General features: G+C 44.2%; 1 protein-coding gene across 5 annotated transcripts in view; it reads right to left on the reverse strand.

Annotated features, from left to right (window-relative positions):
• Positions 1–5,085: 5,085 nt before the first annotated feature.
• The window catches only part of LOC135546565 (kinase suppressor of Ras 1-like), a 53,171-nt gene continuing 42,281 nt past the window's right edge, over positions 5,086–15,975 (reverse strand). For all 5 annotated transcript variants that reach the window (XM_064975100.1, XM_064975102.1, XM_064975101.1 and 2 more), the window contains 14 exons: positions 15,485–15,568; positions 15,333–15,394; positions 15,100–15,212; positions 14,794–14,974; positions 14,223–14,264; positions 13,790–13,847; positions 13,568–13,625; positions 9,176–9,412; positions 7,908–8,104; positions 7,642–7,738; positions 7,407–7,546; positions 6,750–6,881; positions 5,797–5,932; positions 5,086–5,571 (listed from right to left, as the gene is read on the reverse strand). In XM_064975100.1, coding sequence (XP_064831172.1) covers positions 5,425–5,571; positions 5,797–5,932; positions 6,750–6,881; positions 7,407–7,546; positions 7,642–7,738; positions 7,908–8,104; positions 9,176–9,412; positions 13,568–13,625; positions 13,790–13,847; positions 14,223–14,264; positions 14,794–14,974; positions 15,100–15,212; positions 15,333–15,394; positions 15,485–15,568 — 1,684 coding nt within the window. In that variant the 3' untranslated portion in view covers positions 5,086–5,424. The remainder of the gene's footprint in view (positions 5,572–5,796; positions 5,933–6,749; positions 6,882–7,406; positions 7,547–7,641; positions 7,739–7,907; positions 8,105–9,175; positions 9,413–13,567; positions 13,626–13,789; positions 13,848–14,222; positions 14,265–14,793; positions 14,975–15,099; positions 15,213–15,332; positions 15,395–15,484; positions 15,569–15,975) is intronic.

The following is a 15,975-nucleotide window of genomic DNA, read 5'->3' on the forward strand; positions in this document are numbered from 1 at the left end:
TGACGTCAGAGGCCACCATGTGGGAGAAGTGGGAGCTGATAAATGAGTTTGCCACGAGTAATTAACAGTTGGAGGGAGAGTTGTTCGAGTGGATTTTTCCCAGTTGTATGTGGTCATTTCCCACTTGGTTTTGAATGCAGCATGAGTGCTTTCAATGATTGAGAACCACATGATCAATTCCAAACAGGATGATGACTAAGGGGCCCCACATCCAAGTTAGTCCTTACAGTAAACCCTTACTCTGGCTTGCAAAGCCAGTGAGGGTGGAGGCTTTTGCTCAAGCCAAGCAGTGAGATACCTTTAGTAAGATACCTTTTAAAACATGGTCTTCTACCATATCATAGATTTTTTTATGTCATTTTTATCCTTTGGGGAAAGACAAACTAAACACAATTTGAAGCTAAAGTTGCTTGTTTACTGTCAGTGTGGCCACCTTAAGTGTGTACAAAGACCAGTGTCTTGATAAAATGTTGCATACTGCACAGGTTAACAATGTCATAGGTCATGCCCTAAAATTTACGTTACAAATCATTATCGCTAGTGTTGCAAAATCTTAAACAAACCAAGGGAAGATGACTTGCAGATTATATCTCTAGCAGAACTTCCCCATATTTCTATTTACACTGAACAAAAATATAAACATTGGTCCTGTGTTTCATGAGCTGAAATTAAAGATCCCAGAAATGTTCCATATGCACAAAAATCTTATTTCTCTCAAACTTTGTGCACAAATTTGTTAGTGAGCATTTCTCATTTGCCAAGACAATCCATCCACCGGACAGGTGTGGCATATCAAGAAGCTGATTAAACCGCATAATCGTTACACAGGTGCATCTTTTGCTGGGGACAATAAAAAAAGGCCACTCTAAAATGTGTAGTTTTTTCACAACACAATGCCACAGATGTCATAAGTTTTGAAGGAGTGTGCAATTGGCATGCTGACTGCAGGAAGGTCCACCAGAGCTTTTGCCAGATAATTGAATGTAATTTCTCTACCATAAGCCACTTCCAATGAGAATTTGGCAGTAAGTCCAACCTGCCTCACGACCGCAGATCACGTGTAACCACGCCAGCCTTCACATCCTGCTTCTTCGCCTGTAGGGTCATCTGAGACCAGCCACCTGGACAGATTATGAAACTGAGGAGTATTTCTGTCAGTAATAAAGCACTTTTTGGGGGGGAAATCAAATTCTGATTGGCTGGGCCAGCTCCCCGGTAGGTGGGTGGCCTATGCCCACACATGGCTGCACCCATAGCTCCCAGTCATGTGAAATCCATAGATTATTTCATTGACTGATTTACTGAACTGTAACTCAGTAAAATCATTGAAATTGTTGCATGTTGCATTTATATTTTTGTTCAGTATATATGGGCATTTTGAGTGATAAGAAATCTGAACATTCTGATAGGGAGGCACTTCCATTTGTCTCTCCTGGATTCAGTGACAATCTTTATAATTTTGGTATTTTAGTAATAATGCCACAAATAGACTCACATTTAATTGTATTTGTCTCAATGTGCTAGAAGAGAAATAATCATGTACTACTTTGTACTGACATTTTGCACATACTGTATATTTTACAACACACTTTTTGATGTAATCCTGCATATCAGTAGCAGAAGTGTGTTGGGACCACCATTGTCTCGGTCATCATGAACATGTCTGTTCTCTGCATCCTCCTCTCTCTCCTGGGAACTGGTGAGTCAGTGACACCCATATTTAAAGTCAATCAACGTTTTGAATCCCGGATTGCCCCTTTAAATCAAATCAAACACTTGGAGATAAATCAACTGTATAAATGGTGTCTAGTGGAAAGTGTGCTTGTAATTTAGCTGCTTAAATCCTTAATGTAAAGAGATACCTTTATCCAACTGATCATACATTTAAACTGTTGTCAGCATTCCACAACAAGACACAGAACCAAATGATGTGAGTTCAGTTTTATCGTCTTTCACTGAGGAAACCAGAAACACCTTGAATGTAGCCACAATCTGTACAAAAATATACATTCTTATGACATAAAAAACACCAACCCATCTTTAAGTAATGTACAATTTTTGTTTACACAGTGTTTTGTGAGGGGAAAATGTTTTAAAGCTCTACATAATTAGATGTGAAGTACCTATAATGTAATGTAAAAACTTTGTACACCTAAAATAAGTGTTATCTGTACATTAAATAAAACAATTCTATCTATATTTATATATCGGATACATTTATCTTTGTTATCACTGCTAACATTCAATCACTGCAGTCTTTCACAGGGTTAATCTGTGGTTGTCCAGTACATTACATTCAGCAACCAACCAAACAAGCATGCTGACACAGGCACACAAAGAGTGCACAAGAGGCAAGTCAACATCTTACATTGAACCTCATTATTACTTCGTCTTGCATACTGAAGGCTACAACCTAAGTTGTAGGGTGAGAGAAAGCGAGAAATAGAGAGAGGAAAAAGAGGAGAGAGGAAGAGAGAGGAAAATTGAAAGAAAGCAAGTGGTTAGACTAGACTGTTTGCATTAGCCACTACTAGCACTAAAATGTTAATACACAAACTGAAGTTAGGCAAAGAAAAAGAAACTAACAAACAACCCAGGCAGTGCATTATGGTACATTTAGCAAGTTGACAAAGATACATGACTCTATATATTGGTGGCACTATTGGCTGTGATACCAGTTATTCTGCTGGGTTGTCCATTCCTCTGAATCTAATACCAAACAGGCTATTCCTATGGATTGATGAGCACCAGTTGTCACTGAGATATGTGTTATTTGTATATGTAGGGGCAGCGAGACTGCAGACCCTGACCGCAATGGTCCCGCAGGCAATGATGATGAACCCAGGGTCTTCATACGGAGAGCAAAGAAAGAAGAAGAAAGATAATGGGATAGATCAAGGAGAGGAGGAGGGAAAAAATAATATGGGGAAACAAGAGTTGATGTTTGAGGGGGGTGGAAGTAAATAGGAGGTGGAGGGAACCAAGGGAGACAGTGAGGGTGAAGTGGAGCAGGAACAGGTGGTGTCAGTCAGTGGTCATCCAGGAGAGAGCAGCAGCGCCCAGAGAGGAAGAGCGAGAGGGAGGGAGAGAGGAAGAGTGAGAGGGAGGGAGAGAGGAAGAGCGAGGGTGAGTGAGTGAAGTGGAGCAGGAACAGGTGGAGTCAGTCAGTGGTCATCCAGGAGAGAGCAGCAGCGCCCAGAGAGGGAGGGGGAAAGGAGGGAGACCCAAACAGAGATGACAAGAGAGGTATGACAGAAATATTCACAGAAAGGGGGACACAGGAGAGGTGGGACACTCAAGCCTCCAATCACTGCCCACAGGGAGAGGGGTAGGGGGTGGTGCAATTATAAAGTATACTCTCTTTTAAAACATGGACAGATTTAGGCATTCAGCTCTGAAATGAACAGTCACAAACCAAACAGTTTCAACAGGCTATTAAACCTTTAGTCCTGTTCAACTTTACTTAAAAATGATTTTTTAGCAAAAATTCCCTATTTAAGACAACATTTCTTCTCACTGTATAAAGCTGGTAATTTGCATCACATTCATCCATTTTAGTTATTTAAATCAAAGGTCCTACAAAAAAAACATACAGTAGGCCCAGGTTTGTCGGATGGCTACACCCCTCCACCATAAACACATTCTTATTCACACACTCATATCAACACCTCCTGTTCTCCCAGCTCCATCCAATGTGACATCACTGGAGGGACAGGGATCAACAGGTACATCCAGCCATGAGAATATATACAGTGCCTTGCGAAAGTATTCGGCCCCCTTGAACTTTGCGACCTTTTGCCACATTTCAGGCTTCAAACATAAAGATATAAAACTGTATTTTTTGTGAAGAATCAACAACAAGTGGGACACAATCATGAATTAGAACGACATTTATTGGATATTTCAAACTTTTTTAACAAATCAAAAACTGAAAAATTGGGCGTGCAAAATTATTCAGCCCCTTTACTTTCAGTGCAGCAAACTCTCTCCAGAAGTTCAGTGAGGATCTCTGAATGATCCAATGTTGATCTAAATGACTAATGATGATAAATACAATCCACCTGTGTGTAATCTGTGCAAGCGATAATATTGAAATGGAAGGAGTATCAGACCACTGCAAATCTACCAAGACCTGGCCGTCCCTCTAAACTTTCAGCTCATACAAGGAGAAGACTGATCAGAGATGCAGCCAAGAGGCCCATGATCACTCTGGATGAACTGCAGAGATCTACAGCTGAGGTGGGAGACTGTCCATAGGACAACAATCAGTCGTATATTACACAAATCTGGCCTTTATGGAAGAGTGGCAAGAAGAAAGCCATTTCTTAAAGATATCCATAAAAAGTGTCGTTTAAAGTTTGCCACAAGCCACCTGGGAGACACACCAAACATGTGGAAGAAGGTGCTCTGGTCAGATGAAACCAAAATTGAACTTTTTGGCAACAATGCAAAACGTTATGTTTGGCGTAAAAGCAACACAGCTCATCACCCTGAACACACCATACCCACTGTCAAACACGGAGGTGGCAGCATCATGGTTTGGGCCTGCTTTTCTTCAGCAGGGACAGGGAAGATGGATAAAATTGATGGGAAGATGGATGGAGCCAAATACAGGACCATTCTGGAAGAAAACCTGATGGAGTCTGCAAAAGACCTGAGACTGGGACGGAGATTTGTCTTCCAACAAGACAATGATCCAAAACATAAAGCAAAATGGCCAAGTCAAAGTCCAGACCTGAATCCAATCGAGAATCTGTGGAAAGTACTGAAAACTGCTGTTCACAAATGCTCTCCATCCAACCTCATTGAGCTCGAGCTGTTTTGCAAGGAGGAATGGGAAACAATTTCAGTCTCTCGATGTGCAAAACTGATAGAGACATACCCCAAGCGACTTACAGCTGGAATCGCAGCAAAAGGTGGCGCTACAAAGTATTAACTTAAGGGGGCTGAATAATTTTGCACGCCCAATTTTTCAGTTTTTGATTTGTTAAAAAAGTTTGAAATATCCAATAAATGTCGTTCCACTTCATGATTGTGTCCCACTTGTTGTTGATTCTTCACAAAAAAATACAGTTTTATATCTTTATGTTTGAAGCCTGAAATGTGGCAAAAGGTCGCAAAGTTCAAGGGGGCCGAATACTTTCGCAAGGCACTGTATATATATATAATACTTATTTCCCTCATTAAAATGCAAATCAATGTGTAACATTTTTGACATGCGTTTTTCTGGATTTTTTTGTTGTTATTCTGTCTCTCACTGTTCAAATAAACCTACCATTAAAATTATAGACTGATCATTTCTTTGTCCGTGGTCAAACGTACAAAATCAGCAGGGGATCAAATACTTTTCCCCCCTCACTGTATATATATATATAGATATATACAGTGAGTATATTCAGTATATCTCAAAAGGGATCCTGGTCTTTAGGATACATACTCGGCTGACTTCCAGAAGTGTCCTGGGTGGGAAAGCCTGCGGTTGAGCTTCGGCAGCTTCTCCAGCATGTCAGTCAGCTGGGTGAAGGAGGGACGCTCTTCCAGCTTGAAGGACCAACAGGCAGACAGTATCTCCTACAGGAGAGGAGGGAGGGGGTATTTATCTAATCCCACATCCATCCTTATGGCTATAAACACAATGTACAGTAGATGATAATCCATCCAAATGTTTTGGCTCTGGTAGTGCAATGTCAGTCTGTTTTATATCACTCGCACACTGAGAATAATATTGTTTGGTTTATTATGTCAATACAGTACACTAAGCTTCCCAGAGGACATCACACTGCTCTTTGACCTTACCGTAACCTCCTTGCCCAGGCTGACCTTTGCCAAGACCTTCTTTATGCCCTCTCCACTGCCCACCTGCCAGATGGTGGCCTCTGCCGGCTGGTTGGTGAGTGGCCAGCCCCGGGCCTGCAGCTCATACCAAATGGTGCTAGGGATTGAAATATACTGTATGGTTAGCACCTGAGTCCTAACCCTGTATACAAACAGCATACACCTACTCACACATTCATTTCATGGGGAGCCACATTTCAGCATATTTATGTATGTATCGCCCACATTTTCTTTTTAAAACATTCAGATATCCTATATTTAAGTATACTGTACAAAAATATAAATGCAACATGCAACAATTTCAATGATACAGACAGAAATACTCCTCAGCATCCCCCCATCAGATGATCCCACAGGTAAAGAAGAAGGATGTGGAGGTCCTGGGCTGGCGTGGTTACAGTTCCGCGGCTGTGAGGCCGGTTGGATGCACTGCCAAATTCTCTAAAATGACGTTGGAGGCGGCTTATGGTACAGAAAATAACATTACATTCTCTGGCAACAGATCTGTTGGACATTCCTGCAGTCAGCATGCCAATGGCACGCTCACTCAAAACTTCAGGCATCTGTGGCATTGGGTTGTGTGACAAAACTGCACATTTTAGAGTGGCATTTTATTGTCCCCAGCACAAGGTGCACCTGTGTAATGATCATGCTGTTTAATCAGTTTATTGATATGCCACACCTGTCAGGTGGATGGATTATCTTGGCAGAAAAAGGCTCACTAACACGGATGTAAACACATTTGTGCTCAAAATTTGAGAGAAATAAGCTTTTTGTGGGTATGAAAAATGTCTGGGATCTTTTATTTCAGCTCATGAAACACGGGACCAACAGGTTGCATCTATATTTTTGTTCAGTATAAATGCAGTATTATTATTATGGCAGGATGTAAGATGAGATGAAGTTGTGTGTACCCAAAGGCATAGACGTCTGCAGCATTGGAGAAAGGCAGGCGGTCCTCATGGTTCCCAGTGCCCATCCTGCGGACGATCTCAGGGGCCAGGTAGTAGATCCAGCCATGAGGGAGCCTCAGCTCGTTCTCTTGCCTGGACACGCACACAGACACCCACAGATGGACAAACATACATACATTTTTGATCCTTCATCTGGACTGAAAAGGTGTAGAAGTATACTCCTTAGTGTGTTTAAATTTTTTATATATATATATTTTGTACCCCCTCTTCTCCCCAATTTTGTCATATCCAATTGGTAGTTACAGTCTTGTCACATCGCTGCAACTCCCGTATGGACTAAGGAGAGGCGAAGGTCGAGAGCCATGCGTCCCCCGAAACACAACCCAACCAAGCCGCACTACTTCTTGACACAAGGCCTGATAACCCGAAAGCCAGCCACACCAATGTGTCGGAGGAAACACAGTACACCTGGCAATCGCATCAGCTTGCATGCGCCCGGCCCGCCACAGGAGTCGCTAGAGCGCGATGGGACAAGGACATCCCAGCTGGCCAAACCCTGCCCGGTATGTGGCTGGCACTGCGATGCAGCGCCTTAGATAGCTGCGCCACTTGGGAGGCTAGTGTGTTTAACTTTTGACAACGTTTTTTTTTGCTTACCTCTTGTGGTACTCTTGTACCACTCCGGACATTCCAAAAAGGCCAAAGTCAGTGATTACCACTTTGTTTGTGTCATAGAACACATTCTTGGACTTCAGGTCCTTGTGAACGATTCCTTTAGCGTGAAGGTAGCCCATACCCTGAGGGAGAGGTCAGAGTTTAGTCATTTCAGTGAAAGGAAGAGTAGGCTGCTTACAATGTACTTACAAATCAAGAGAAGTTGAGTGTACCACACCTTAACAATTTCCTGAGCGATCTGCCTTGTCTTGTTGATGTCTAGCGTGTTCTTTGCATCTCTTACAACAGAGAATAGTGTCCGACCTTTGCAGAAACTGAGAGAAAACCAGAGGAAATGTCAAAACAAAGCCTTTCCTGGTTTCCTCATTTGTTAAACCAAGACACATTTAATACCTCTCATAGATTGATTCAAGGGTTCCAGCTTTTCCCTGCTCAACTCCCCTAGACATCCCCACCTCCCTTTCCCACTTCCCTCCCCCTAACCTGGTGATGATGGCGAGGTGTGGCGGGGCCATGCAGGCCCCCATGAAGAGGACCACGTTCTCGTGGCGGGTCTGTCTGTAGTTCATCACTTCCTTCTTAAACAGCTTCAGGTGGTCCTGGTTATTACCATCTATCTCCAGCAGCCGAATGGCCACCTCTCCATGCCAGCGCCCCTTATGAACCTTCCCCCAACGGCCCTGGAATAGGGAAGTATGTATGGGTACTTGTGTTATTAGCTATTTTTTTTTGTTCCCATTCAAGGAAGTCTAATTTAGTCCATTGGCCTTTTTTTAAAGGAGACATGCAGATACCAATTGACTTTGAATATGAGCCCTTATAACCCCACCTCTGTGTAGGTACAGCTGTTGTCATATACACTTATTGGCCACTTTATTAGGTACACTCATCTAGTACCGGGTCAGACACCTCTGTAGCCATGGAGGGATGCCACAATGTTCAGACGCTATGGTGTTCCAACATTGCAAAATTGGTAGCATAGGACCTAACATGCACCAGGAAAACATTCCCCACACCATTACACCACCGCCATCAGCCTGTACCGTTGACACCAGGCAGGATGGGGCCTTGGACTCAGCATGACACAACAGGAACCGGGATTCGTCGGACCAGGCAATGTTTTTCCACTCCTCAATTGTCCAGTGTTGGTGATCACGTGCACACTAGAACCTCTTCTTCTTCTTTTTAGCTGATCGGACTGAAATCCGGTGTGGTCGTCTGCTGCAATAGCCCATCCATGGCAAGGACCAACGAGTTGTGCTTTCCAAGATGCTGTTCTGCACACCACTGTTGTACGGCACCGTTATTTGCCTGTTTGTGGCCCGCCTGTTAGCTTGCACAATTCTTGACATTCTCCTTCGCCCTCTCTCATCAACAAGCTATTTTCGTCCACAGGACTGCCACTGACTGGATGCTTTTTGTTTGTCCCACCATTCTTGGTAAACCCTAGACACTGTTTTACGTGAAAACCCCAGGAGGCAGGCCATTTCTGAGCTATTAGAACCAACCCGCCTGGCACCGATGGTCATACCACGCTCAAAGACACTTTAGTCACTCGTTTTGCCCATTCTAACTTTCAATCCAACAGTAATCTAATGCCTCCATGCCTGTCTCCCTGTATTATATAAGCAAGCCATGGCAACATGACTCACTGTCTGTAGGAGCGAACCATTTTCGTGAACGAGTAGGTGTACCTAATAAACTGACCGCCAACTGCATAATTACCACCATGTAAAGCTGGAGTCATTCACCTTGCCAATGAGCTCCCCCAGCTCCAGTTGCTCATAGGGGATGTCCCACTCCTGCAGATATACGCTGGTCTGGCTGGCCTTACGGGAGATAGGCCCCCTCCATTGGCCACCGGCCAGTCGGCCCCGGTAGCTGGGCAGGTCCTCTATCTCATCACCATCACACTCTCCGTTTGAGTGGCCCTTCTCTCTGCCCTCCTTGCTACCGTTTCCCTCATCCCCTGGGTATTCCTCCTCTTCCTGAATACACAGAGACAAAGCATGCACAAATTGTGTCATGTCAACCCGAACAAAACATACAATCAGGGGGATATTCAATCAATTGCAGATTGAGATTTCTGGAAATCAGTTTCAGAAGTCTGTTCGATTCTTTTGCTGGTTTATTTGCTCACAACAGCACAGTTAGAGAGATTGGAATAAAAACTGAAACCCAAATAAAATAAAATGTATTTGTCACAGTGAAATGCTCACTCACAAGCCCTTAACAAACAATGCAGTTCTAAGAAAAATGCGTGTTAAATAAAAAATAAAAGTTACAAATAATTAAAGAGCAGCAGTAAAATAACAATAGCTATATACGGGGGTACCGGTACAGAGGATTGGAGGGGGGGGGGGGGGGCAATGCAAAAATCTGGGAACCATTTGATTAGTTGTTCAGGAGTCTTATTGCTTGGGGGTAGAAGCTGTTAAGTCTTTTGGATCTAGACTTGGTGCTCCGATACCGCTTGCCGTATGGTAGCAGAGAGAACAGTCTATGACTAGGGTGTCTGGAGTCGTTGACAATTTTTAGGGCCTTCGTCTGACACCGCCTCGTATAGAGGTCCTGGATGGCAGGAAGCTTGGCCCCAGTGATGTCCTGGGCCGAACGCACTACCCTCTGTCGTGCCTTGCGGTCATAGACTGAGCAGTTGCCAAACCAGGCAGTGATGCAACCAGTCAGGATGCTCTCGATGGTGCAGCTGTATAACTTTGAGGATCTGAGGACTAATAGAACATCTTTTCAGTCTCCTGAGGGGGAAAAGGCTTTGTCTAGCCCTCTTCACGACTGTCTTGGTGTGTTTGGACCATGTTAGTTTGTTGGTGATGTGGACACCAAGCAACTTGAAGCACTCAACCTGCTCCACTACTCAACCTGCTCCACTACTCAACCTGCTCCACTACTCAACCTGCTCCACTACTCAACCTGCTCCACCACGCACCCTGATGGGCCCCCATGTTGAGGATCAGCGTGGTGGATGTGTTGTTACCTACACTTACCACCTGGGGTTACCACCTGGGGGCGGCCCGTGAGGAAGTCCAGGATCCAGTTGCAGAGAGAGGTGTTTAGTCCCAGGGTCCTTAGCTTAGTGGAGCTTGGAGGCCACTATGGTGTTGAACGCTGAGATTTAGTCAATGAATAGCATTCTCATGGGTGTTCCTTTTGTCCAGGTGGGAAAGGCAGTGTGGATTGCAATAGAGATTGCATCATCTGTGGATCTGTTGAGGCGGTATGCAAATTGGAGTGGGTCTAGTGTTTCTGGGATAATGGCGTTGATGTGAGCTGCAACCAGCCTTTTAAAGCACGTCATGGTCCCAGACATGAGTGCTACAGGTCGGAAGTCATTTAGGCAGGTCACCTTAGTGTTCTTGGGCACAGGAACTATGGTGGCCTGCTTGAAACATGTTAGTATTACAGACTCAGACAGGGAGACGTTGAAAATGTCAGAAGACACTCGCCAGTTGTTCAGCGCATGTTCAGAGTACACGTCCTGGTAATCCGTCTGGCTTTGCGGCCTTGTGAATGTTGACCTGTTTAAAGGTCTTACTCACACCGGCTACGGAGAGCGTGATCACACAGTCGTCCGGAATAGCTGATTCTCTCATGAATGTTTCAGTGTTACTTGCCTTGAAGCAATCATAGAAGTAGTTTAGCTTGTCTGGTAGGCTCGTGTCACTGGGCAGCTCGCGGCTGTGTGTCCCTTTGTAGTCTGTAATAGTTTGCAAGCCCTGCCACATCCGACGAGCGTCGGAGCCGGTGTCAATCTTAGTCCTGTATTGACGCTTTGCTTGTTTGATGGTTTGTCGGAAGGCATAGGGGGATTTCTTATAAGCTTCTGGATTAGAGTCCCACTCCTTGAAAACGGTAGGATATACGTGCTCATAGTTTGTCTATCATTTTATCCAATAATTGTACTAATAGGACCGATGGTAAAGGCAGATCCACTCGCTGTCGGATCCTTACAAGCACCCAGACCTACGTCCCCCATTTCTCCATCTCTTTCTCCTGCAAATGAAGGGGATGAGGGCCTTGTCGGGTGTCTGGAGAAAAACGCTTCTTCCAGTATGTAGTTGTAATCGCTGTCCTGATATCTAGAAGCTCTTTTCGGTTATAAGAGACGGTGGCAGAAACATTATGTACAAAACAAGTTACAAATCGAAAAAACACACACAATAACACAACTGGTTAGGGGACCATAAAAGAACGTCAGCCATCTCCTCCGGCGCCATCTCCTTAGAGAAATAGAGAACCAGCCTTTTATTCATTTTTCTATATGGTAAAATGATCGTATCAGTATTATTGCACCACATAATCAACTCGACTAGAGAACTCTCACTTGATCAGGTAAATGCTGCTGGGTGATTTCCCCACTTGCAAAACATGGAACCGTCTACTATTTCACTTCCTCAGCAACTACCGAACAATGCAACCAATTTCCTGAGTTCTTCAAGGCTAAAATCAACACCATTGGACAGAACATTGTATCCTCCAACCTCAACCCCACTCTAGCTCCTACCCCACCACCCATATCTAAAAAATGAAGACTACTGGTGGCCCCTATGACCCTATTGTAACGTCAATGTTCAAAACATGCTCAGCTGCTTTCAACCTGTTCAACAATTATCTCCACACTGGGCAGGTGTTCAACATTGCTGTCATCACCCCCTTGCTCAAGAAACCAAGACCTCATCTCAAACTACAGGCCTATTTCCAACCTCCCATTTTTATCTAAAGTCCTGGAAAAGATAGTGGCAACTCAGCTTCACTCACACATCAGTGCTAACCAGCATTATGAAGCTCACCTGTCTGGCTTTAGGTCCTTGCACAGTACTGAGACAGCCCTGGCGAAGGTTATAAATGACCTGCTCATGGCTGCAGATACAGGATCCACCATCTTGATTCTTCTGGACCTCAGTGCTGCTTTTGACACAGTAGATCACACCATTCTACTGGAGCGCCTCAGAGAGCACATTACCAATCTGTGGGACTGCACTAAACTGGTTTAACTGCTATACACTCTAACCGCAAGCAGAATGTCACCCTCAGTGAGGCAAGATCAGAGGAGTCCGCCATAGCCTGCGGTGTCCCACAAGGGTTGGTGTTAGCACCTATCCTCTTCCTGCTCTACATGCTCCCACTTGGCCAGATCTTCAGACAGCACAGTGTCCAATTGCACTGCTACGCAGACAAAGCCTGACTCAACATCTGCTCTGTCAACTTTGTCCAACTGTCTGGAAGAGGTCAAATCTTAAAAGCAGACCAACTCCTTCCAACTCAACAGCAGCAAAACAAAGGCAATATTGGTAGACAGCCCCCAGCAGATCAACTCCAGCAGCATCCGCCCTACAGCATTCGCCATGCAGCATCCTCCCTGTCATAGACAGCCACATCATCCCACTCTCATCAGTCATCACTAATTTGGGTGTGAAATTTGACCCTACTCTCTCCTTCAATGCCCACATTAGTCTGTTAAACGCCATTCTTTCACCTGAAGAACATCTCCCGCCTAAGACCCTCTCTCACAACATCTGACGCAGAAAAGCTAATCCATGTATTCATTTTCTCCATAATTGATCATGGGAACGCAGTTCTTGACATAAACTAAAAAGTCTACCCACACCCCCCCATTCTTGCTCAGCTCCACCTGTTCCTCAAATAATTCACTATAATATTCTCCACTTCATCTGAAAAACCTTGAATGGCATCTGACCCACCTACCTGTCAGACCAATTCTCCCCCATGAACCTCCAAGCCCCCTACGTTCAAGCCACGTTAAACTCCTCCATGGCGTCAGGACCAGGCTCCGCACAATGGGGGACCGTGCCGTTTCCTCCCAAACACCACACCTATGGAACTCCCTCCCTGATAATGTCAGGGCTGTTCAGACTGTTGGGGCTTTTAAAGCAGGCCTTAATGTTCTTCTCTATCATCTGTCCTACCTTTCCTCCTACACTTTGATTGTTGCTGTTATGATTTGCTTAGACACACAGTACATATTTGTTTTTGAACTGGTTTATTTCTATTTAATCTTATGCACTTTGAGATTATTATTGTATAATGAAAAGTGCTTTCCAAATGTAATTAATACATTATTATTATTATTATTATTTCTGCCACCAGGGATTTTGAGTACTCACCGCTCCACATTCCTGTCCTTGACATGGAGGTTCTGATTGTGCCAGTTGCTGTGTGTCTCTGTGGGGACAAACATCACCCTAAACAGCGGTCCCTAATTTTAACATAACCCTGTCTAGTAAAAATTATGGTCAATTATGCTGGGACTTACAGTAGACAATGTGGGTGAAAAACCACAACATTTTAAATGGTCTTTACTCGGACTCTAAGCTGTTGCCTCTTACCCAGTGTCATTGTAGCCTTCAGAGTGTAGTCCAACAGGATATGTTGAAGAGGAAACATCTGTGTGTGGGACAATGAGGATGTTGAGCAAAAGAACACAAATATCTGATTCATAGTAAAGCTATTATTTAACTAACCCTATCTGTCTTCACTTCAGAGCATGCATCCTCTAAATTGAGATGGCTGCCTCTAACTCTGTCCGACCATACACAGCGCCAAGCAGCATTCAGTCACTTCACCTTTTTGTCCACCAGAGAGCAGCCATGCACTGTAAAAGCCAAAGCTTTCAGCATGTAATAGTATGGCTTTGCTAAAAGCTTGTCATAAAGGACAGTGGCAGATGACAACACATGAAAAGGGGATGGTATTTTACGAGTTGGGCGGGATTTCAGGACACACATGGAGGGAGCGGTATTAACTCAAGTGTTAACTCACCAGGGAAAATAAACTGTTGTCTAGGTTGTAAATAACAGCCAGCTAAAGGACAAAGATGAGAAACAACCACCAGAGGAAAATGGAGAGGAGAGAGCGATATGATTGGGTTAGACAAGGTTAGATAAGCCACAAGCAGTTAAGGAAATGTTATAATAGGATATGATTAGTGGTAATAGAGCAAATTAAGTGTGATTATGAATTGGAGTATGATTAGAGATGTTCTTTTACTGGCTTAGGGTGGATTTGGAGTTCAGTGTTGTGAGTTAGAAGAACAGCGTATAAATCTAGAGTCTTTGGGGTGGAGCCTGTGAGAGATACTGGAGTACTGTAGCTTTGGAGTTACAAGTTTGTGGAACAGAGTAGGAATCTAGAGTCTTTGGGGTGGAGCCTGTGAGAGATACTGGAGTACTGTAGCTTTGGAGTTACATGTTTGTGGAACAGAGTAGGAATCTAGAGTCTTTGGGGTGGAGCCTGTGAGAGATACTGGAGTACTGTAGCTTTGGAGTTACATGTTTGTGGAACAGAGTAGGAATCTAGAGCGTGCTTGGGCCTGTCATTGTGAGGGCCCGACCTGGGAAGTGGAAGCGGCTGTCTCGGGGCCCTTGGGGGCCGGGCGAGGAGTTGGGGGGCGGTGTGGCGTTGATGCTGGGGGGGTTGCTCTGCTGGAAGGGGGTGGGCGAGGAGGGCGTAGAGGAAGTGGTGGAGGAAGGGTTACTGCTGGAATCCATCTGGCTCAGCATGGGAGGGTTGTCCTGAAAGAGAGGGTTTTCAACAGAAAGGTTTCATAAATTAAGGTTCAGGACAAATTAGAGGGTCCATGTATGGTGACATTACTATTAATACACATACACACGTATGCTAAAACATTTTTTTCTACCTTTTTGGTTAGCACCTTAGGTAAAGTGCCAAACTGGATTGGTAACTCTGCCGTACGGTCAATTTGATTATTGATATCTGACGGTACGGATTCTGCCCGGCGGATTTGCGGGACTGAAATATAGGGAACAATGACTCAGTACTAAATTGACATTCTTGGGATGTTCCTGGGAAAAGGATCATCACAGTGTGCATTTTTTGCCGTTTTGTATGCAGGAATGGACCAGGTCTTACGTGGGAGAAAAGATATCCTGCAGGGAAGGGCTTCTTTGGTACATTTGTTATGGCACTTTAACCTGGAAGCAGAGGAGACAGTAGTTCGCAGAGGAGCAAAGAATGACTTGTGAACAAATGAAAGCGGCGATGTATGGAAGGTTTCTTCTTACTTGCAGTGTTTGCATTTAACACCAAACATCATGTTCTTCTGACACACCTGGCATGTCTGTGAGAGCCAGGATTTGGTTGAAAACCTTAGAAGGAGAGAGAGCAAAGCATGAATATATTTCAGTTATATCACAGCTTCTAATGTTGGAGTTGCCTACTGGGTAGTGGACAAACTGGGATGTTCAAGAGAAGTGTGTTGGAATTCTGTCAATATATAATATCAAAATGAATAAATATACACTTTCCAGTCAGATAAACACAGGTTTGGCTGAGTGTCTGCATAACTCAAATTCTCAGATTCTTGAGACGCCATTCTCACCAGACCGATGCAAGAAATGTTTGTGGTCTGTGCCAAGGTAGAACGCTGAGCTCAAAACCGGGATGTATTTTCTCACAGTCCCATCACAAACTCCACTAAGACCCTGAGGGCCTCTAGGGCTTAAACGATAGATACGTAAGTATGGTGTGACACAGGTCTTGATGATGTGTCCTA

Source organism: Oncorhynchus masou, chromosome 9 (genome assembly GCF_036934945.1).
Source record: "Oncorhynchus masou masou isolate Uvic2021 chromosome 9, UVic_Omas_1.1, whole genome shotgun sequence".
NCBI classification, from domain to species: domain Eukaryota; kingdom Metazoa; phylum Chordata; class Actinopteri; order Salmoniformes; family Salmonidae; genus Oncorhynchus; species Oncorhynchus masou.